This window comes from Eubalaena glacialis, chromosome 4 (assembly GCF_028564815.1).
Source record: "Eubalaena glacialis isolate mEubGla1 chromosome 4, mEubGla1.1.hap2.+ XY, whole genome shotgun sequence".
Classification (NCBI taxonomy): Eukaryota; Metazoa; Chordata; class Mammalia; order Artiodactyla; family Balaenidae; genus Eubalaena; species Eubalaena glacialis.
Genome location: NC_083719.1, coordinates 55979904 through 56003595, shown reverse-complemented (window position 1 = coordinate 56003595; position 23692 = coordinate 55979904). Strand labels below are relative to the sequence as shown.

At 40.3% G+C, this 23692-nt stretch overlaps 1 protein-coding gene and 1 non-coding gene across 2 annotated transcripts in view; one reads left to right on the top strand and one right to left on the bottom strand.

The window, feature by feature from the left end:
- MCCC2 (methylcrotonyl-CoA carboxylase subunit 2) overlaps positions 1 to 23169 on the bottom strand; it is a 63298-nt gene extending 40129 nt beyond the window's left edge. The window contains exons 1-6 of the mRNA XM_061187892.1: positions 22911 to 23169; positions 19501 to 19567; positions 11822 to 11906; positions 9508 to 9609; positions 7238 to 7365; positions 4391 to 4503 (exon numbers count right to left, since the gene is read on the bottom strand). Coding sequence (XP_061043875.1) covers positions 4391 to 4503; positions 7238 to 7365; positions 9508 to 9609; positions 11822 to 11906; positions 19501 to 19567; positions 22911 to 23039 — 624 coding nt within the window. The 5' untranslated portion in view covers positions 23040 to 23169. The remainder of the gene's footprint in view (positions 1 to 4390; positions 4504 to 7237; positions 7366 to 9507; positions 9610 to 11821; positions 11907 to 19500; positions 19568 to 22910) is intronic.
- On the top strand, positions 18442 to 18514 carry TRNAK-UUU (transfer RNA lysine (anticodon UUU)). The gene has a single exon. It is a non-coding gene; the product is annotated as a tRNA-Lys (tRNA).
- Positions 23170 to 23692: the final 523 nt, after the last annotated feature.

Here is a 23692-nt window from a genome sequence, read left to right as displayed (position 1 = left end):
AATAATAAAATATATTGGAAATTCCCTGGCCGTCCAGTGGTTAGGACTCGGCACTTTTACTGCCGTGGCCTGGGTTGAATCTCTGTTCGGGGAACTAAGATCCTGCAAGCCATGCGGTGCAGCCAAAAATAATGATGATGATGGTAATAATAACAATAATAAACATACATTAAAATATAGGAAATAGAACTACTCAGTATGTTAGGTATCACTTTAATGGTTATTAAGGAGTTTCACTCAAATAATAAATTATTAAGTAGGTAAGTAAATGCTCTGGGATATAAACAATCCAATATTGTCTCTAATCTCAAGTGGCATAGAGTCCAGTAAGGGAAATTAGTCAGGATATGTCTAGATAAAAGGGATAAATGCCATTAGTAAGATATAGCTCAAGAATTATGGGAGTTGAGGGGGAAGATCACTTCCGGTAAGGGATTCTGGGAAGCTTTCCTGGAAAAGGTGGCATCTGAGATACACCTTGGAAAATGGGTTGGAGACTCAGATCAACCCATATGGAAGGACTGGGGGAAAGAGAGTCCGGCATAGACCTGAGCAGAAACTCATAAAGGTCATGATGCACATGAAAAATAGCAAGCGCTTCAGACTGACGGCAGTTTACAATGCATGATCAGTTAAGGCTAGAAAGTTAGGTTGGAACCAGATCACACGAGGTCTTAAGTATCAGGCTATGAAGTTTGGTCTGGAACAAGGGAACTAGATAAAGAATAACCTTATAGTAATGTGTACAATAGACAGAAAATGCCTGAACTAACTATGGTGATGGCAGTAGGAATGGAGTGGAGATGACCAATCCAAAGATAAAAACCAACATGACTTGATTCATCAAAGGTTTACTATGTATTGATTATCTGCCCAGCATCAAAGGACCTCCCAGGGGTATAGAAATAAGGAAGATATATATTTCTGACCTAAAAGGATGAAGTAGGGGAAAAAGCAGAGAAGAGTCAATGATGACATCAAAGTTTCAATCCTAGAGAAAAGAGCAAGAAGGAAGTACCATCAACAGCACACAGAAACACGGGTGAAGGAACAAATCAGCAGGGGCAGCTAAATACGGAATGTCTACTCTGAGCCTCTGGTACCAGCAGGAAATCTAACCAAACAACAGAACCCCAAGGGTAGGTGGAGGTGGAGGGAGGCCAGGACCAGAGAATGATCATGGAAATGACAGGTATGTCATTAGATTTTATTAAACTACTAAGGACAAGTTCTTGAATGGGGTTGGGAGGATTAAATGAAGAGAGTGGGAGAAGAAGGAAACCAGTGGCACGAAGCCTAAGGAGAATTTCAAGAAAGGGAACAATAACAAAACCAACAGGTTGTACAGCGTGAGAATCTCCAGGAGGTTAAGGTTAGCGGGACCCCCCCAAGGGCAGCAAGGTTTTTAGGAATGTGAGTGGTCAGGAACGAAGATGCTAGGCCAATCCTTAAGAAGTCTGGTAATCCAGGGAGGGAGAGAAGCTTCAAAAACAGCAGAAGCTAGAAAAGGTCTTTTTCTTTGTGCATCATTTTTTGCTACTTTTTCCTTAAAAAAAAAAAAAGAGGGGGCTTCCCTGGTGGCGCAGTGGTTGAGAATCTGCCTGCCAATGCAGGGGACACGGGTTCGAGCCCTGGTCTGGGAAGATCCCACATGCCGCGGAGCAACTGGGCCCGTGAGCCACAACTACTAGGCCTGCGCGTCTGGAGCCTGTGCTCCGCAACAAGAGAGGCCGCGACAGTGAGAGGCCCGCGCAATGCAATGAAGAGCGGCCCCCGCTCGCCGCAACTAGAGAAAGCCCTCGCACAGAAACGAAGACCCAACACAGCTAAAAATAAATAAATAAATTTATAAAAAAAAAAAAAAAAAAAGAGGAAGTCAACATGATTATTGGCTGTGAGAAAAAAAATTAAGTGGATGTGAAATATTAAAGCAAAAGAGAGAAAGAGGGTTAATGATGAAGCACAAATGAGGGATCAGTATTAAGATTATAAATGACAAGTCTAGTCTTGGAGAAGAGAGGCAATTCTTCCTGGGATTAAAAAAAAAGACAGAGTAAGCAGTATTGTTTTTAATAGAACAGTGCTCACACATGACTTTCTCAGTAAAGTACGAAGCAATAGCTTCAGTGGCGATATCAGGTTTATAGTTCATATATTGGGGAAAAGATGAGAAGAGGCACCATGGACACTAGGATACAATAACAATTAGATTTTTTTTTAATTCCACGAGGTTCATAAGAATATAAGAAGGCAAACCTCAGCCACAAACTTCCTATTGGGGTGAAATAGAAAAAATAAATGCTAAGAGAAGTGGCTCAGTTAAAGAAATACTGATGTTAAAATTTTTAGGAAACAAAAATTAAATAGGCAAACTGAAGGCATTCAGTCAAATGCCCCTTAGATATTTTAGATTTTTTTATCATAAGCAGATATTGTTTATCCAAAATTAAAAGGACACTTTTAATTTTAAAAAGACCTAGTTTTTAAAGCACTTCAAGCTTCAGGTTCCACAGGAGCAGAGACCCTACCTGGTTTGATTCATCTAGTACAGGGCCTGGCTTAGAGTAGCTTCTCCATAAATATCTGTTAGATGTTGGCTGACGTTTTATATAGTCCCACAAAAGCTACATGAAGAGAAAGACAGAGCACAGAATAAGCATGCAAGGTGGCAGAGGTCTACAGTGAGTTGAATGGTGCCCCGCCACGCCCCAAATTTGTCCACACCCAAATCTCCGGAACCTGTGAATGTGACCTTATTCGAAAAAAAATGGGTCTTTGCAGATGTAATTAAGTTAAGGATCTTCAGATAAGATCACTCTAGATTACCCAGGGGCGCCCTAAATCGAGTGACAAGTATCCTTGTAAGGGAGAGAGGTCACAGAGGAGAAGACCATGGGAAGACCAAGGCAGACTGGAGTCACATAGCCACAAGCCAAGGGAACGCCTGGAGCCATCAGAAGCTCAAAGAGGCAAGGAATGGAATCTTCCTTAGAGCCTTCTGAGGGAGCACGGCCCTGCCACCACCTTGATTTCAGACGTCTAGCCTCCAGAAACTTGAGAGAATAAATTTCTGTTATTTGAAGCCACCCTGTTTGTGGTAATTTGTTACGGCAGCCCTAGGAAACTAATACAAGTTTCGTATAGCTATATAAATTATAATACCAGGTTAAATGGGCTAATTTCCCCTATAAGACAAAAGATCACAATAAGAATTTCATAACAGATAATGGATGCAAGGGCCATCTGTGCAAAAGTGAGCAAAGCTGAAGTTTCTATTTAGATAAACAAAGCATAGATATATGCAAGGTCGCCACATAACAGTAAAGTATATAATAAATAATAACAACACATTGTATTGGTAGATTATAAAGAAGAGAGATATAGTAATTGCAAGTGATGACTAATTAATTAGAATACTAATAAAAATACTACAAACTTAAGGAATTCAACAACAAGACAAAAACAAAGGAGTTGCAGCAGTATTATGAAGTATTTCAAACATACAAAAAAGATTAGAACAGTAAAATAAATATTCTTTACCTAATACCCAGTCTTAATAAATCTTAACATTTGGGCAAACTTACTTCTGAATTTTTTTAAAGGAATAAAATATTTCAGATACAGTTGAAACCTCTATAGACCTCCTACTTGGCCTTTATTCTCCTCCTCCCTCCCAGCTCAAAGGTAACCACTGTTCTAAAGTTGAGTCTATCATTCCCATGTACCTGTTTATACATAATAGATTATTTGATATATTTAACACTTGCATACATAACAATTTGCTATACATTTATTCTATCCTTTTTTTTTTACCCAACATATTTTTTGAAACTTATTTCTCTTGATGCACACAATTCTAGTTCATTCATTTTAACAGCTATTATAACTCTCCTATGAATGGGCATTTACTTTGTTCTTTAACTTTTGCTATAACAAACAATGCTACAAGGAACCTTCTTGTACATGTCTCCTCAAACATATACTAGAATTCCTCCAGGGTATAGTCCTAAAAAAGCAATTTTACTCAGTGTTCTTTCTTTTTAAAAACTCTTTTCCTTTGGTAAATAACCTTTATTACAGCATAACAGTATTCCCATATTTAGCAGATGAATCTGACTGGAGATATCCTTATGATGCTTTCTGTGGAAAAAGACTAAATTCTGTATTAAATTCTGTTCTGGAAATTCCCTGGCGGTCCAGTGGTTTGGACTCCATGTTTTCACTGCCAAGGGCCTGGGTTCAATCCCTGGTCAGGGAACTAAGATCCTGCAAGCTGCATGGCACAGCCAAAAAAAAACCAAAACAAATTCTGTTTTAAGTCATCTCAGAATACCTGGTTAGCAAAGACATTTGATGCAAAAAGCAATACATCTCATTAATGAGAAATTACCTGTATAATACTTTTAGAAGACATAACTGCCTGATTATAGAATATGCGGCCAAAGTGATCTCGATCTGGAAATACCTCTGCTTGTCGAGGTAAGTTTGCTCCTCCCGAATCAACTGAAGAGAAATAAGTACATCTCAATGAACAAAACATGCTACACACAGGAAGACTTATCTCAATGATAACATCAGTTCTTAATTACATTCGCAAAAAACTTGCCCTATCTTTCTAAACTCTTCTACAGCCTCTTTCTCCAATCCTTCAATGCAGCCCCCCAAAATGCACTGTTTTCTTCAAACACATTAGGCTCTCCTACCCCTGTGCAGAATTCCACTTGAAATGTTTAGGACATTCTCTCCCTTGAGGATTAGCCCCAGAAACACCAAAAATCCTTAACCAGTTCAGCTAAAATTGGATCTTTCTCTCTTTTAAAACAATCTGAAAATCATCTACAGAATTCATGTGATAACTTTATTGCACATTGCCTCTGGTACTCTTTTTACTGCAGATTACAGTGGTGGATAAGAATGTCAGCTGAGTTCAAAACAGAGCTTCATTACTTCACAGCTGTGTGATCACAGGTGTGTTTCCGAACCAGTCTACTGCCTCGGTCTCCCCACCAGTGAAATGAAGGTAACTGTGGCTATCCCATAGGGTTGTTACTGGGACGACATGAAATAGTGTATGTGAAGCACTTAGCTCAGCACATACTGTGAGTGCACAGAGTGAACGTTACAAAAAGTTAGCTAGTCTTATACCTATCACTCTTGCCTGCAACCACTAAGTCTTCTATTGATATTTAATACATTAGAGACAGGGACAACACGATACTCTTCACTGCATCCCCTACAGTGTTGGGCACAGCACCTGCAAGCAGTGGGGCCTCATTTGCTGTTTTCTATACATGAAAAGCAGTTCACACTCTGAGTCAATGAGGTAAATTCACTTTCATAGGAGAAAAAAATCTCATCAGTACCTGTTCAAATATCCATAAAAATGAACAGTATATACTGGCGTTTTTACAAACTAAGCCAATATCCAGGAAGTACCAATTTTAAACTGCCTTGCTTTTATGTTCTTTTAAAAATATCCTTAGATTTAAATGTACTTTCATTCCAAATATAAATTTACTTTCATTGAATATTAAATTTCTTTAAATTACGTCTGCTCAAACTATGTACATAATCAAGCATTTAACCTAGTACCTGGCACTCAAGAGACCCATATATATTAGCTACTATTTTTTCATGGTTTGAACCCATTATGGTGAACAGAAAAACAAAATATTGGGTTGGTCAAAAAGTTCGTTCGTTTTTTCCCACAACATGCTTCTAACTAGTGCTTAGTTGTCCTTAACTCACTCGAAACAATTTTGTTAGATTGTATTGTGAAAGCTGTCATATCAGCAGTGCATTTTTAAAAAAAACTTATCAAATTGGTGAATTTTTGTGTAGCCATTTTAATATTGAAGATGGAAGAAAAAAGGCAACATTTTCAGAATATTATGCTTTATTATTTCAAGAAAGGTAAAAATGCAACTGAAATGCAAAAAAAGATTTGTGCAGTGTATGGAGAAGGCACTGCAACAGATCAAATGTGTCAAAAGTGGTTTGCGAAGTTTCATGCTGGAGATTTATTGCTGGACGATGGTCCATGGTCAGGTAGACCAGTTGAAGTTGATAGCAATCAAATCGAGACACTAATTGAGAACAATCAGTGTTATACCACGCGGGAGATAGCCGACATACTCAAAATATCCAAATCAAGTGTTGAAAATCATTTGCACCAGCTTGGTTATGTGAATCGCTTTGACGTTTGGGTTCCACATAAGTTAAGTGAAAAAAACCTTCTTGACCATATTTCTGCATGCAATTCTCTACTTAAACATAATGAAAACATGCCATTTTTAAAAGAAATTGTGACGGGTGATGAAAAGTGGACGCTGTACAATAATGTGGAACGGAGGAGATTGTGGGGCAAGGGAAATGAACCACCACCAACCACACCAAAGGCCGGCGGTCTTCATCCAAAGAAGGTGATGTTGTGTATGTGGTGGGATTGGAAGGGAGTCCTCTATTATGAGCTCCTTCTGGAAAACCAAACGATTAATTCCAACAAGTACTGTTCCCAATTAGACCAACTGAAAGCAGCACTCTAGGAAAAGCATCCCGAATTAGTCAACAGAAAAGGTATAATCTTCTATCCGGATAACGCAGGACCCCACGCTTCTTTGATGACCAGGCAAAAACTGTTACAGCTTGGCTGGGAAGTTCTGATTCATCCAACATATTCACCAGACACTGCACCTTCGGATTTCCATTTATTTAGGTTTTTATAAAATTCTCTTAATGGAAAAAATTTCAGTTCCCTGGAAGACTGTAAAAAGCACCTGGAACAGTTTTTTGCTCAAAAAAATAAAAAGTTTTGGGAAGATGGAATTATGAAGTTGCCTGAAAAATGGCAGAAGGTAGTGGAACAAAATGGTGAATACATTGTTCAATAAAGTTCCTGGTGAAAATGAAAAATGTCTTTTATTTTTACTCAAAAACCAAAGGAACTTTTTGGCCCACCCAATATATAGAAGAAAAAAACACCACTCATGTAGAGAAAAAAATGGCAAACCCCAAAATACTGTCAGGGATTCTTCCTCAGTGATGTTATTATGGGTAGTGCTTGTTTACTTTTTCTCCCAGAGTTTTTAGCAAAGAATATGCATCTCTTTTGTAATTATAAGAGAAGCCAACAGTTTTTTAAAAATATCCATTGATAATGTCATATATATATAGACTTCTAAACAATCTTGTATTTTTCTAGCTAATAATCATTTATTTTACAATTCTCATGACTTGCCCAAGTAAATGCAGGGGAGCCTGTTTTGCATCGCAATTTCTTGTGCCCGTAAGTGTTTCTTCACAGTCACCGGGTAGTAGGTACCTCCTTTGACAGTGGCATCATTGGCAACAATAATGCATTCTACTCTGAAAGGCAGAAATTTCATCGGAAGGAGAACATGAGAGAGTTCTTCAAAGTAAAGACCAATTGCATCTCATTACAAGACACTCCCAATACAGCCTCGCAATTTCTAGTACATATCTCCAGTGACAGCCATTAGTAGACAATCTTATGATATGAAAGTTTTAATCACTGTTCACATTTATTTATATAAAATGAACCACTTTTAATAAGTTTACAAACTCTAACTTGATTTTTAAAGAATCATCACCCCATATTAGTAGAGAAAAACTAACAACCTAAGCCACATTTCGTAGTGGTTCTTTGAATGAAGGGGTCCTAATAAGATAGTACAAAAACAACAACAAGGAATCCAAGTCTCGGGGTGAGAAAATCCCTCATGATAAACCTTTAAAATTTCCTTTTAGGACGGTAATTTTCAAAAAGGAAAACCGATCCATCAAAAGTATTTATTTTTCATATTTTCTTCATGTCACTGCCATATGCTTTTCTATAAAACTAAAAGAAGTTTAAAGTACAACACTTACCTTGCTTAAAGTAACAATAGGTACAAACTTTAAAATAGTATTTTGAAAGCATATACTACAATGAGTCATTAGTGGTGCCCTTTCTCACCAAAACCAGTCTGTCAGGTACCATGGCCCACAAGTAACACGCAAGAAGCAGGGAAGTGAATGAAGAGGGCCAGTAAGGGAGCCTGCTTAGTACTGCCAGGAAACCCGAAGATCAGAGGCTCACTTGAAACTGGAGAGAACAACAGTGTGGTCTTTACAAAATTTAATCTTTATATTTACGATGTTTTTGTTACCTCACTTTATATTCTCTAGAATTCTAAAAAGAAACTTACTGAATCCTTGCTGAAAATGAAGTAGAGAACAGCAACTGAGCGCACGGCCTCAGGTAGTGTTGTACTTCTTTTATTAGGGTATGTGGCTCCTCTCCTTTGAGCATCAATTTTATTCACTAGGTTATATAAAGCCTTTTTCCACATTATAATTAACATCTTATAGAGTGGGATGTACATTTTTAATGACTTTAACATTGAACAAACTAGACTTCAAAAGGAATTTAGGCTTTGGCGGGTGCTGGGCCATAACCCCACACCTCCAGATTATGGTCACTCCTCCGTCCTGGGGGTGCTGCACTAGAAAAGCTTAAGAAGCTCTGGTACAGGGAAGAGCCCAGGCTATGAAGTCAGACAAAGCTAGGCTGAAATTCTGACTCTGCCACTTGCTATATATGCGACCTTGGACAAGAGACATAACCACTTTTACTTGTCTTATTAAAAGGTCACAGACATGTTACAGAATGAGAAATAAAATTAGTCCACAAAAATACTGTATTAGACATCTATCGGTTTTGCCTACCCAGCATCTACTATTTCGGCGACAAAACTAAACTTTCTTTCAGACACTGCCCTCTCTCTGTTTTTGAGCCGTGTGGCTCTAGCGGGACTGACCCCAAAGCCCATCTTCAGAGGTGAGCACAGGGACCAGGCCTGTCTCCTCAGCGGCCACGCCGCGGGCTCAACAGTGAGCTCTGGTCCCAGGCCTTCACCCTCAAGAGCGCTCAGCCCACCGCAGCTGCTAAGCTCAGAGCGCAGAAGCCGGGGATGTCTGGGGCCAGCTCGGCTTGCCTAGGAACAAAACCAAAACCCAGCCTGTGACCTGGTAACACCGTTTGAGCTCCTCGACCCAGCTAGGCCCAGACGTATCAGTTAAGAGAGTCAATAAATTCTGTTTTGGTTTAAACTAGTTTGCACATCTATCATCTGCCAGAGAAAGAGTGCTGACCATATTCAACCATATGATTATGTAAGAAAGGTCAATTTCAATTACTATGAAGTACTACTTTAGACCTTTTAAACGAGTGAATTCTTTTTCAGTCATACTATCCAACACTAGAGCAGCTCTAGTGAAAAGAGAAAATCAGTCTTGCCCTGGCCCTTGCCTCCACGGAATCTCAAGAGCTAAAATGCATACACTCCACAGATGAATCTAACACATGTCTGGGTAGGAAGCCTCAGTCCTAAATAATATCACGAGCATAAAACTCACATGCTCATATGCAGAGCAGTGAGTGCTGGACACCCTGCCTCTTCGGCCTGCTTCCTGAACCACATGGCTGAGTGTGGGCAGAATACTCACCCTGACACTCTCCCAATGCCTGTAATAATGCCACCGGCGGGGACTTCCTCATCACCATACAACTGGTAACCGGCAAACTGGGATAATTCCAGGAATGGAGACCTGAACGGAAGAAAAGATGCTGCTTGAATTAATGTCGTTTTTCAAAAAATCGTATTTAAACAGTTAACACGTGGAAAAGGAAATTTTTTTCTTTAATGGGGCAATGTTTCAAATATGCGTGTTGGACATAAAATCTACAAAAAGAATGTCAAAAACAAAATCTAGGGGACTTCCCTGGTGGCGCAGTGGTTAAGAATCCGCCTGCCAATGCAGGGGACACGGGTTCGAGCCCTGGTCCAGGAAGATCCCACATGCCACGGAGCCACTAAGCCTGTGTGCCACAACTACTGAGCCTGCGCTCTAGAGCCCACGAGCCACAACTACTGAAGTCGGTGTGCCACAACTACTGAAGCCCGTGCGCCTAGAGCCCATGCTCCGCAACAAGAGAAGCCACCGCAATGAGAAGCCCGCGCACCGCAACGAAGAGTAGCCCCCCCTCGCCACAACTAGAGAAAGCCCACATACAGCAATGAAGACGCAATGCAGTCAAAAATAAATAAATTAAATAAATTTAAAAGAAAAAAAAAATCTAGTGTGACCACCCTGGGGATTTATACAGTATAGCCATACAAAGGAACACTAGGTTCTTATTTTTAAAGATGTTGTACAGATGTGTTTATTAATATAGAAAGAGAATGGCACCTAACACTTACGTAGCACCTACCACGTGCCAGCCTCTCTCCTAGGAGCTTCAGAAACACAAACTCATTCATTCCTCAGAACTACCTCCTGATATGGATCCTATTATGATCCTCACTGACTGATGAGGAAACTGAAACACAGAGATTAGGTCAGTTGTCTAAGGTCACACAACTACTAGTAAGTGGCAGAGCTGGGTTTTAATAAGCTCCGTAATAAGGGACCAGGCTCTTAACCACTGTATTATTCTCTCACTTAAATGTTCAGGATACACTGGGGGGACGGGGGACGGCGGACGGCGGACGGCAGGGGATTATAAAACACCACGTTTAGTATGATTCCATTTTTCTTTAAAAAAAAAAAAAAGTGATTCACATTTGCATAAAAACAGTGTAGAAGGATACACACTAGGTGTTAGCGGTGTTTGTCTCCAGGCTGGGCGTGTGTGTGCATGTCCCCAGAAACAATACTTTTGAGCCTTCATTTCTCTCTCTAACTGGTCTTTTTTTTTTTTATGATTTATTTATTTGTTTGTTTGTTTATTTATTTATTTGTTTGGCTGCGCTGGGTCTTAGTTGCGGCATGTGGGATCTAAGTTCCCTGACCGGGCCCCTGCACTGGCAGCGTGGAGTCTTAGCCACTGGACCACCAGGGAAGTCCCTCTCTCTAACTGGTCTTGGTGCTTCCACCCTCAAGGCCCACAGTCTACTCACAAGACAACAGCCAGAATAACTTTTTAAAACCTAAGTCAGATAAGTCCTACAAAGTCTCCCCATTTCTGTCAGAGTAAAAGCCCAAACTCTTACACTGGCCTACAAACCTCTTACCGAAATCGCCCGTCTCCTGCTACTCCCCCGTTCACTCCCACCACCCCACCACAGCGCCTTCCGGCTCCTTTAGCATATCAGCATCTGTGACCTGCCCCCACCGCAGAACCTTCGCACTGGCCACTCCCCTCCGCCTGCAACGCTCTCTCCCCAGATATTTAGAGCCCATCTCTCTTCACTCCTTCCAATCTTTGCTCAAATGTCACCACCTCAATGAGGTCTATTCTAACCACCTCATTTGAAACTACAACTTGACCTTCATCTTTCTCTCTCATACTCTGGTCTACCTTTTCTTTTCCCCATGACATTTATCACCTTCTAACATACTATATAATGTATGACACTTATCATTTATTTTCTATCTCCTCCTGCTACAATGTAAATTCCAGTAGGGTAAGGAACTTGGTCTATTTTGTTCAGTGATGTATCACTAGCACCTAGAAAAGCACCTGACACATAGTAGCCTCGCAATAAACATCTGTTGTTGAATCTTACGATAAGAACCAGAATTTAAAATCATTTATTTATTAAACTATCTAAGATGGGAATTCCCTGGTGGTCCAGTGGTTAGGACTCTGCACTGTAACTGCCGAGGGCCTGTGTTCAATCCCTGGTCGGAGAACTAAGATCCTACAAGCCACGTGGCATGGCCAAAAAACAAAACAAAACAAAACAAAACCAAAAAAAACTAAGAAAGAACCATGGAATAGAGAACACCCTGAGCCAGCACTTGGGTATGTACCAACCCTGGGTCTATAAGATTGTCAACTCTTTCTCTTGGTAACAGTTTTCCTCTTGATATGTGACGTGCTCGGGCTTTCTCACCACCTCCTGTGATAAAAAATAGGATTAGATTAGATGAATTCATTATAAGGTCTCCATTTAACTTAATACCAGAAAAACATATAACACTTAATCCAAAATATGGTACTTTTTAAAAAATTTAACATATCCTGTGAAAAACAGCTAATTTTTCAGATCATTCAAACTGGCATTTTTTAAAATCAATCTATCCCTGAGCCCACAGTATATTATACATTTTCTAAATTCAGTAGTAATTACTTAAGGAAATAACGCAGTACTTTTCTCTGCATCTCATACATTGCAAATACTGTCTCATCTCCACCACACTTATTACACCTACTATAAATACTAGCACTGTCCTATATGCTATGTGAAATTTGAAAAGTTCCTAACTTCATTTGTACCAGGTAAAAAGCATTATTTTAGAAATGATTTCCATAATAAGCACAACAAAACTTAGCTAAAGGTGCTATTTTTAGGCCCCCAAATAGGAGAGAGTTGAACACCTTATATAGCAATTTAAAAGTCCCCTTTTGTTAGTATCCCGAATCAGAGATGATCTTCGGTGTTTCCTGACATTGCTCCAGACTAAAGGAAATTACAATAATTGAAGAGTCCGCTGGGGTAACCAACCCAGTGAGGCTGCTTGAGGTGAGGGGTACACCAAACCTCACCCAGCCTGAGAACGGCTAGGTTCAGTACCTGGGGAATATCCATAACCCACTCTCAGCAAACCAAGGTAAATAATCAGAACAGACGATCAAATTGTACCTAAATATGTTTACCTTCACTGTTGCCCAAGAATTCCATCTTAATATACTCCTTGTCTACTGAAATGTTCAGCTGTTGAAGAAAGCTATTTGTTTTTTAGGTGAGAAAATAAGTTCATACAGATTTCAAACAAGCCTCCACGTAGCACAACCTTATTTTCAAATCAGGACTTTCCTATGTCTAAGGGGATTTTTTTTTTTTTTCTGAAAAGGTAGAGGGCATATTTTTAAGACTAAATCTGCCTTAAGGTAACCAAGAAAATCATAACATACATCTAATCTTTTAAAATGAAAATAATTCTGGGAGGGAAAGCCTTACACGATAGTATGAATTAAATCAAACTGCTTTCCTCTTTTCTCCCAGCCACCAAGAACTCAGAGTGCCCTACTGAGGTGTGTATAGTTATAGGAGAGAGGGAGGACGAGAGAGTGACAAAGGGCAGAGGAAGCTTCTGAGAGTGACACATTCATCGTCTTGATTGTGGTGACGGCTTCACGGGTGTATACATATGTCAAAACTCATCAAACTGTACGCTTTAAATAATGCGGCTTATTGTATATCAATTATACCTTAATAAAGCTGTTTAAAAGTAAGTATTAAAGAAAAATAAACCTAAGACACTGCAAAGAAGACCAGGCTTGGGTGAGGGTCTTTGGAGACTTTGGCGACATAAGCGTCCACTAAGGGGCTAGCAGGAAAAAGTATGGCAGGGGAGGGTGGGATGAAAAAGAGATAAGAAAACATATCTGTGTTTTGGGGTTTTTTTTAGTACTTAAAGCAACATTATTCTTAATTCTGCCTAGAGCTTCACTTTACTATTCCAAGCACCTAGTGAGTTCTGTTTTTATTAGGAAAAACAAGAAAGAGTGCTATCCTTGATACAGATTCTCAGGTCACAGAATTCAGCTCCTCTGGCATTTAAACTGGCCTAGGATATGTGGACCACCAAAAAAGACAGAATGTCACAGCACCTTAGTTTTCCAAGGATTACTCTTAAAAGATTTTGCATTAACTATCTCCACTCCCACAGACTCAGAGCCAGAAAAGCCTGATGTTTTCCTTCTATCTCATTTACCATACTGCACTGATTCTAAAACACACATTTTGTTCACATTTTAACACCCCTAAAATCAGGAAGCATTTTACAGTTTATAGCATCTTTTCATCTCTGTCACCAGGGGGCAGTCGCGAAATAGCTGTCTGCCTCTGGGTGCACAGCACAAATGTCTAACTGTGGTCACTTCAATGGTGCTATATGCATTGCTGGAACTACCTGCATGCAGTTTAACTTGAATTTTCAAATGTTTTCAAAAACTACACAAGCCTTAAACAACAAGGTCCTACTGTATAGCACAGGGAACTATACTTAATATCTTGTAATAAATTGTAATTGAAGAGAATGTGAAAAATGTATATACATGTATAACTGAATCACTTTGCTGTACAGCAGAAATTAACATGACATGTAAATCAACTATACTTCAGTAAAGTAAATTTTTAAAAAAACTACACAAGCCTTATCTTAAGGTCATTAAAAGACCCCCTTTCAACCACCAAAAACTATTTGTGTTTTTCTATATCAATAAAGTTATTACCCAGTTTTAGAAAAACTAAGCACTTCTGAATCTATCAAAACACTTAGAGCCCTTCAATTAACTTGTGTTAATCAAAGTACTTAGTTCTGGCTACCACGAATAACACAGCTGGGTTAATCCTTGTTCCATGTACAGAAATGACTAAGCCACTCCTAGCAATCCTACATGCTCCAACAGGAACCAAAGGGGATAGCAAAGACGGTGCCCTGAGAAGAAATCTGAAACAAAGGTAGCAGTGAGGCAGAAAGAAAGGAAAAGACAAAAAGGAGGACAAGAGTCCACTCATTATTGTCAACCTTTTTATTTATCAGAAGTTCTATCAAATGAAAACTTCAAGGATTAACTTTCGAAGCAACCTGAAACACTGTCCCGTCTTCTTATCTGAAAATTACTTAGGAAATCTTATGAATTTTAAAGCCAGGATGGGGCTTCCCTGGTGGCGCAGTGGTTAAGAATCTGCCTGCCAGTGCAGGGGACATGGGTTCGAGCCCTGGTCCGGGAAGATCCCACATGCCACAGAGCAACTAAGCCCGTGCGCCACAACTACTAAGCCCACGCGCCTAGAGCCCGTGCTCCACAACAAGAGAAGCCACCACAATGAGAAGCCCACGCACCGCAACAAAGAGTAGCCCCTGCTCGTTGCAACTAGAGAAAGCCCACATGCAGCAATGAAGACCCAATGCAAACAAAAATAAATAAATAAAATAAATAAATTTATTTTAAAAATAAATAAATAAAAGTCAGGATGTCTATACAGGTGGTCAACAGGCACAAGAAAAGACGCTCAACATCGTTAATTATATATTAGAGAAATGCAAATCAAAACTACAATGAAGTGCCACCTCACGTCAGTCAGAATGGCCATCATTAAAAAGTCTACAAATAACAAATGCCGGAGAGGGTGTGGAGAAAAGGGAAACCTCCTACACTGTTGGTAGGAATGTAAACTGGTGCAGCCACTATGGAAAACAGTGTGGAGGTTCCTCAAAAAACTAAAAATAGATTTGCCATATGATCCAGCAATCCCACTCCTGGGCATATATCCGGACAAAACTATAATTCAAAAAGATACACGCACCCCTATGTTCATAGCAGTATTATTCACAATGGCCAAGACATGGAAACAACCTAAATGGCCACTGACAGACGAATCGATAAAGAAGATGTGGTGTGTATATATATGGCTGGAATACTACTTAGCCATAAAAAAGAATGAAATAATGCCATTTGCAGCAACATGGATGACCTAGAGATTATCACACTAAGTGAAGTAAATCAGAAAGACAAATACCACATATTAATCTAAAATATGATAAAAACCAACTTATCTACGAACAGAAACAGACTCACAGACACGGAGAATAGACTTGTGGTTGCCGAGGGAGGAGGGGGTTGGAGAGGAATGGGTTGGGAGTTTGGGATTAGCAGATACAAACTATTACATATAGGATGGATAAACAATAAGGTCCTATTGTATAGCACAGGGAACTATATTTAATATCCTGTGATAAACCATAATGGAAAAGAATATGAAAAAGAATGTGTGTATATATATACATATATATATATGCATAACTGAATGACTGCTATACAGCAGAAATTAACACAACATTGTAAATCAACAATACTTCAATAATATAATTTTTTTTAAATGTGTGTTTAGAGGTATTACTGATAGGCGATTTTTTTTTCTTCTTTATACTTTTCTCTATTTTCCAAAATTTCTATAAGTATAATATATATATTATATAACATAAGCATATATTACTTTTAAATTATATATACCTGTGTAATATCCATCTTCCTGGCATAACAGTATTAGTTCCAGGCAACACTGTGAAGAAGGCTTTGTCCTTTCCTGGCTTCCCTCCCAAGGAGCCCTGCTCAGTCCTCTCTTCCCCTTTAGAGACCAACCAGACCGTCAGATGATCAGAACCTGCCATCCCCAGCAGATGCTCAGTGCTGGAGGACTCTGCCACCTCTTATTCAAACCCTCTAGTCTTAATATCCAAAGGGAATGATCAATTCATCAATTCTGCTCCCTAACAAAACATACTTTCATCTCAACAAGGGTTTTGGTTCTTTTTCAGGAGACAAGACCTTATTCCAAGATGGTTTCTAGTCATCATTCTAGTCGGCATTCTGAAAAGCCTACCAGCAGGATATTTTGCCTCTCGAATCATACCCAGTAGACAAAAACTCATGTCATTTTTTAACACCATTTCCTCACACTTAGAACAGGGGTTCGAGAGCTACCTGGTCAAAAAGGATGACAAATGTCCACTACCCATGTTTTCACAAGTCACCCTCCTACTTACACACCCCTCTCTCCCTAGAGAGAAATTAGGGTGGTCTGGGGACAGTGTAATTGACATTCTTTGCTTTTTGACTGCTTACTTTCCTTTCCCCTTTTCCTGAAAACAGTACTGCCACCACCATGAAGTTCCAGGAGCTGCCAGCCACAGTACACTTGAGCCCTGGTGGACATGGGTCCAGGCTGGCACCATTATACTATATCCCCCTGGATATAGTGGCTGGGCCAAAGAATGAACATGGGACCCAAGTGAACCCATCAAAGTTTTCCAAATCGGAGATGAAAGGATAACTAGATCTTTCCTTCAGATTGTAAACTGTAAGAATATAATCCCTGACCTGCCAGCAACATGGTTCCCCACCTCACAGAGAAGCCAGAGAGAATGCAGTCCACACATATATACACATCCTGAAATGAGAGAAGATGGGCAGAGACAGTGAGTCCTGGAGGGGCTGGAGCCCCCCGGCTCATTCAGCACTTCCTTTCCATGGTTTGGTTGTTGGTTTCTGGATTAAACAAGTTTGATTTGGATATTTGTGACTTAAATCCAAAGGGACTGAATACAGCCATCATCAAAACAATATTCTTCATATATTACAAATACCTAACTTAGAAGGAGCTAATGATGTTTTTTTTTTTTTTTTTTTAATTCTCCCCTGTACCGTCATAGATAGAATGGGAGCAATTACTGCCATCTGAATGAGGTCTTTGCTTCAACTGGTCCCACACTGAGTTGCATATCTGTTTGTTCATGTCATGGTAACTTTTACAGGATTTAATTGATTTTGATCCTAAACTACTATAGTACAAAAGACAGAGACCAAGATATTCCAAATGGATTTAATTTCTGGTCTTTTCAATCAATTTTGATTAATCTATTAAGTCAAAAGAAGACAGCAATGTGTGCTTGGAATGAATAATGCCTATAATTCACAGACCCACTCTTAAGTCTCAAGTTATGAATGAGGTACTGAAAATTTACAAGAGGGATTAAATAACTGGACCAAAGTTGCTTAATTATTAGAGTAACCAGTCCAGCCTTCCACCCTCAAAATTCTACAAAGGACAAAAATACTGAGCTTATTTCTTCCCTAACACCTACACAAGTGAATATACAACTTTGGATGGTCTTTCTGTTCATCTGCCATTAATTAATTACCTTGCCTCCATCCTTAAAGTCCTCAGAGGAAAAAAATATAAAAAACATTTTTATTTAAACTAAAGAAAAATCTATCAAGGTTTTGCTAAATTATTTCACTAATGACTTCTACTGAAAGTCTGTCCTCTGAGTGTGATAAGATCATACCCAGGAATGAAACAATACCCTTAAACCACAGGTTTACAGATAAAATAGATTCTTTATGAGGACACTGGGGAAAATTCTTTTTAAATGAAGGCTGTAAAATTCATATAGTTCCTTCTCAGTTAGGTACTTGTAATATATTAAGACTCTTACTTTGGAAATGGCCATTAGTTTCAAGTCACATAGCCTTCTAAATTGTCATATACACCAATAAGGGCACAATAGAATGCGATGTGGTACCTGTTTATACATTAATATTTTATATTCCTCCCTATGATGCAATTTCTTCCAAGCAAAAAAATGTCTATTATGTCCACAATTTAAAAATAAAAAATAATGACAATTCACAAAGTTTTTAGGATATCTCATTTAATTAGCAATAAACCCATATAGAAATTATTTCCAAATTACATGACACAGCAGAAAATGCACAATTACGCAAAAGGTAGTATGTAGTATGAATATGACTAATGGACAGAAAATGTTTTAGTTGCTTCAAGTGAAACAAAAATTTCAGTGTGATGGTGTGGCTGAAATAAAAACCTTAAGAAGAAATAGTTTTAAAAATTGATGAGGGAGTTCTCTGGTGGTCTAGTGGTTAGGATTTGGTACTTTTACTGCCATGGCCCAGGTTCAATCCCTGGTAGAGGAATTGAGATCCCACAAGCCTCACAGCGCAGCCAAAAAAGAAACTGATGAACCTGAATTTCTACTTTCCCCCAAATAATGGCAGTGCTATAAGAGCAGAAAAACTGTCCAAGTAATAGGAAAAAATAAGATGTCTGCATGCCAACAAATGCAGTTTTTTTTTAATTAAAGTATAGTTGATTTACATTATTGTGTTAGTTTCAGGTGTACAGCAAAGTGATTCAGTTTTATATTTTTTTTTTCAGATTATTTTCCATTATCAGTTATCACAAGATAGTGAATATTGTTCCCTGTGTTATGCAGTAAATCCTTGTTGCTTATCTATTTTACGTATAGTAATTTGTATCTGTTAATCCCATACTCCTAATTTACCTCTCCCCCCTTCCCTTTCCCCTTTGGTAACCACAAGTTTGTTTCCTATGTGTGTCTGTTTCTGTTTCGTATATAGATTCATCTGCATTATTTTTTAGATTCCACATATAAGTGATATCATATAATATTTGTCTTTCTCTTCCTGACTTACTTCACTTAGTATGATATTCTCTAGGTCCATCCATGTTGCTACAAATGGCAATATTCCATTCTTTTTTATGGCTGAGTATACACCCATATATTTATGTGGATATATATACCACATCTTAAACCAATCGCCTCTTGATGGGCATTTGGGTTGTTTCCATGTCTTGGCTCTTGTAAATAGTGCTGCTATGAACACTGGGGTGCACTGTATCTTTTTGAATTACAGTTTTCATCTTTTCCAGATATATGCCTAGGAGTGGAATTGCTGGATCATATGGTAGCTCTCTTTTTAGTTTTTTAAGGACCACCATACTGTGTTCCATAGTGACTGCCCTAATTTACATTCCCACCAACAGCAAATGCACAGTCTTGAAGAGTCAAAAGCTTGATGCTACTAGTTTTTCCTAAAATGAATAATTACAAGGGACATCTTAATTAAAAGCATAAACTGAAGAATAAATGAGTGCTTACCCAGTCTGATGTTCTGTGCTCGTTCTTGGAGTTGATTTACTAGTGCTTTCATCTGCTCATAGTTTTCCTAAAACAGAAGCAAAGAAAAAGAGGGAGAGTATTATAGGAAAGCAATGATTTTTTTTACCACAATAAGGGTTAAGGAGAACAGCATTACATGCCAACCCCATGTGGCCTCCACACTGGGCCACTTTGCCACCCGTGTGGCCTCTGTGCTGGGCCAAGTCCAACGTGTAAAAAAGATTAATTCGTGCCTCTCTGTCTTTGCTCAAGCTCTTCTGCACTACCACCACCCTCTCTGGTCCATCTATCCAAATCTCACCCCCTTTTAAAGCCTAACTGATGTTCCATCTCATCTCCAACACAATTTCTGGCTACTCCCACTCATTTTAACAACTTCCTTCCTTACACATCTACAGAACTTAATTGATCTCTAGTTTTGTTTTCTTTTGTCAATGAATATAAGCCCTTTGAGGGTTAGAATGCCATCTTATTTTTTCTGTCCCGTCAACCACTATCGTGAGGAGATTCCAACCAATGCAGAAATACTTGTTTTACACTTACTGACAAATTACACTTAAAAACAAAGCCCAGGGGGAAAATGGATTCTATTTTATGTTTAAAAAGGAACAGGGGGGAATTCCCAGGTGGTCCAGTGGTTAGGATTCCGGGCTTTCACTGCCAATGGCATGGGTTCAATCCCTGGTTGGGGAACTAGGATCCCACAAGCCACACGGCACGGCCAAAAAATAAAAAAATAAAATAATCCCAGCCTCCTTTTTCAGACAAGTGTGGCCATGTGACTAAACACTAACCAATGAGATATAAGCAGAAGTTGTTAGGTATGACTTCTAGAAAGGTGCCTTAAAAAAAAGGACAAGAAGGTGAGGGTGTCCTTTTACCTATTCACCCTTTCTCCTCCTTTGCACCTGGAACTCAGACATAATAGCTGGAGCTTAAGCAGCCATCTTAGACCATAAGATAAACTGTACTACTTATTTTAAATTCTTCCTTCCCTCCCATCCTAGCCAAGGTTCACTGTGAGATTATACTTCCCTACCCCACAGTCTCTGAATCTGTCCGTATTACTTGCTTTGATGAGTGGAATGTGGGCAAAGGTGACAGTGTACCAACTGCAAGAAGAGGCTTTAAGAAGGACAAAGTGTTTCCATGCTCTCCTCTTGTGCCCCAGCCTTCCATTATGAGAGGAGCATCCCACAGCAGCCACTGCCCCTTCATTCTGGGTCCTGGAATAAGAAACAAGTAGAGCAGACCTGAATCTACTACAGTCCTAGAGCAGAACTGCCACAACCAACCCATAGATCCAAGCACAAAAAATAAATACTTGTTCTTTTGAACACTGAGATCTTGGGATTGGTTGCTACTCAGCATTACTGAAGCAAAATCTGGCTAATATAGTAATTAGTCCAAGGTCACTCAGCTAACAAGTAGTAGAATTAGGATTTAAACCAAAATCCACCAACTCCAGAAACTCGCTCTTAAAGCAACATGCTACAATGTCTCTTCTGCCCACTGAAAGGGCCACTGTTGACACTTCAGCACATTTCCACCAGGTCTTTTTCCCCCTATGGAAATATGTTGCTTGTTAGCTTTTACACATACATGAAATACTAAACCAGTGCTTTTTCCACCATAGCACAGCTACTTCCCTATTCTAATAACTGGCACACAGACTGAACCAGAACATAAAACATTTTACATAGAGAAAGAAGTTATAATCTCAGGCTCACACTCCCTAACCCCTAGCTAGCAGCCACCATCAAATACATCAGCCAAGATGTGACTTCAAAAAGATGGCAGAGCAGGAAGCTCCAGGCCCTTATTCCCCCACAGAGACATCACAAAACAACCCAAAACTGGCTAAAGTAACCTTACAGGAGCTCTGGAAAACACTCAGAGGTCTACAGCAACCAAGAGAACACCCAGTCAAGAAGCCATATTCAAAATGGTGGGAAAACCATTCTCCACACTGCAGCCACACTGATTATTCTACCATGTCCATAGGATCATGCCACTTCTCTATTTAAATATCTTAGCAGACAGACTGCAAAGTGAAATCTAAATGTGGCTTCTACACATGGCTTCCCTCCTCTACCTGGCTGCATAAGCAATCCCATCTACTCCATGAATTCTCCACCCTGGCCGGGACTTCCAAGTTCTCACTCCCACTAACCACTTTCATAACTTGGTACCTATGTTCTCATAACTCCTTTAGTTTGTATAATCTTGCCTCCCATTCTCCATCCTGAACCTGGCCAGTTCTTACCCAACTCAAGATCCAACTCACTCATTGCCTCCTATCTGCAACCACCTTTTTTAAGCTTTAGACATCACTCATTACAATGCATTGCTTTCTTGTCGTCTCCCCCACAAAATTATGATTCTATTCCTACACATCTATTCCAAATACCTAAAATAGTGGCTAGACCACAGTAACCACTTAAAGTTTCTGAATAAAACATTCTCTCCTGATCCCAGGACATCTAAAGACTTTGGAAGTCTCCCATTGGATACTGTTTCTGCCTCAGCCTGCTGATTTCCTTTCAACCTCCTTGTTTTCCCAAAGGCAGGAATTATTTAAAATGTATTCTCTGAGGGACCTTCCTGGCGGTCCAGTGGTTAAGACTCTGAGCTTCCAATGCAGGGAGTGCGGGTTCGATCCCTGGTCGGGGAACTAAGATCCCACCTGCCGCAGCGGTGCGGCCAGAAAAAGTCTTCTCTGAAAGTTATTTGCACAATTTAAATGTTATCTGTACAGGCTTAGAAACCACGGGACAGACTGAAAATTTCCAGCTCTGATATTTCACAAACCAGGAGTTGTTTTTTTAACGCTGTGATACCTCTCAATTCCAAGAAAAGCCATTTAAAGATAAATATTTTCTATTAACATAACCAAACATTTCAAGTCTGATAAGCACAACCCAGGGTCAGCTGTGCTAGGCCAGTTGTTCCCAAAGCTGGCTGCCACCAAGGCCCTGCCCTCCCCTCTCACCAACTTCATTAACAATGCAAACACCAAGACCCCACCCCAGAGAAGGAAAAGGTCCAGGGTGAGGCTAAGGCAGCCGTATATTCAACAAGCTCCCAGGTGACTGCTAAACCAGAGAGCCACTGGTTCTGAGAACCACTGATTTTAAAGATACAAAGTATAGTGCCAGTGCTAAAAGTGAACTAAAATGTATCTGATTTGGAATTGTTTTCTTTTTCAAACTTCACGACCCCCTGATGCGTCCCAGAATCATGACAGGGGATCCAGAGAAAAGAGCAGCGACTGTTGAAGTGTGCCTACCCTGTACCTGCTTCCCAGTCTGGCCAACGCCTTGTGCCGTCGGTGAAGAGGAACTGACTCGGGCTGGGTACTCCAGGCCCGGGCCGCTCACCCGCCCTACCTGGTAGATGGCAGAGCTCGAGTCCGGTTGGGTGCCCAGCGTCGCCACAGAGTCCCCATGATAGGCGCGCGGCGCGGGGGCAGCGGCGCGGGCGCACGGCCGCAAAGCTAATCTCAGGGCGGCCCACATGGCAGCAGGCACAGAGGCAGGAAAGAGCGTGAGAGACCGGCCTGCGCCGGTCCGGAGCCGAGGCTTTCCCCTCCAACTCCCACGCTTCGGGATACAGCTCAGCCGAGGCCTTTGCAGTCCCAACCCGCCTGAAACCTCCCGGATTCTGAGGCCAGCCTCGGCACGTGCCGGCGCACGCCGCCCGTGATTGGTCAGCGCTGAGCACCACGCCCCCCGAATTCAGCGAATAAGGGACAGAGGTGCAGCCCCGCGAGGCCTGTCCCATCGCGAGCCCCGGAGCGTTGCGGTTCCTGGGGTGGAGCGACCGTTCTGCGGCTTCCCAGTCTCCCGAGATGCTGAGCTTAGAAGCTGCGGCTGAGTTTCCTTGCTGTCGGCCTCTGTGCTATTTTTTTGTGCTGTTTTCTTCTTCCCCTGCTGCTAGAAAGGGTATTCCGGGGCTTGAAAAAGCTTATCCTTATATGAGAGCTGGAAACTGAACAGGCTTATTAAGCTGCCCTAAGAAACTCTTTAAGGAGATAACCATTCATTCAACAAATATGTCTTTAATGTCCCATATCAAGTGCTCTTCTGGAGCAGGGAATACAGTGGAGAACAGGCAAAGCGTCCTCTTTTATAAAGCGGAGAGAACATAAACAAGTAAATAAAAATAAAAA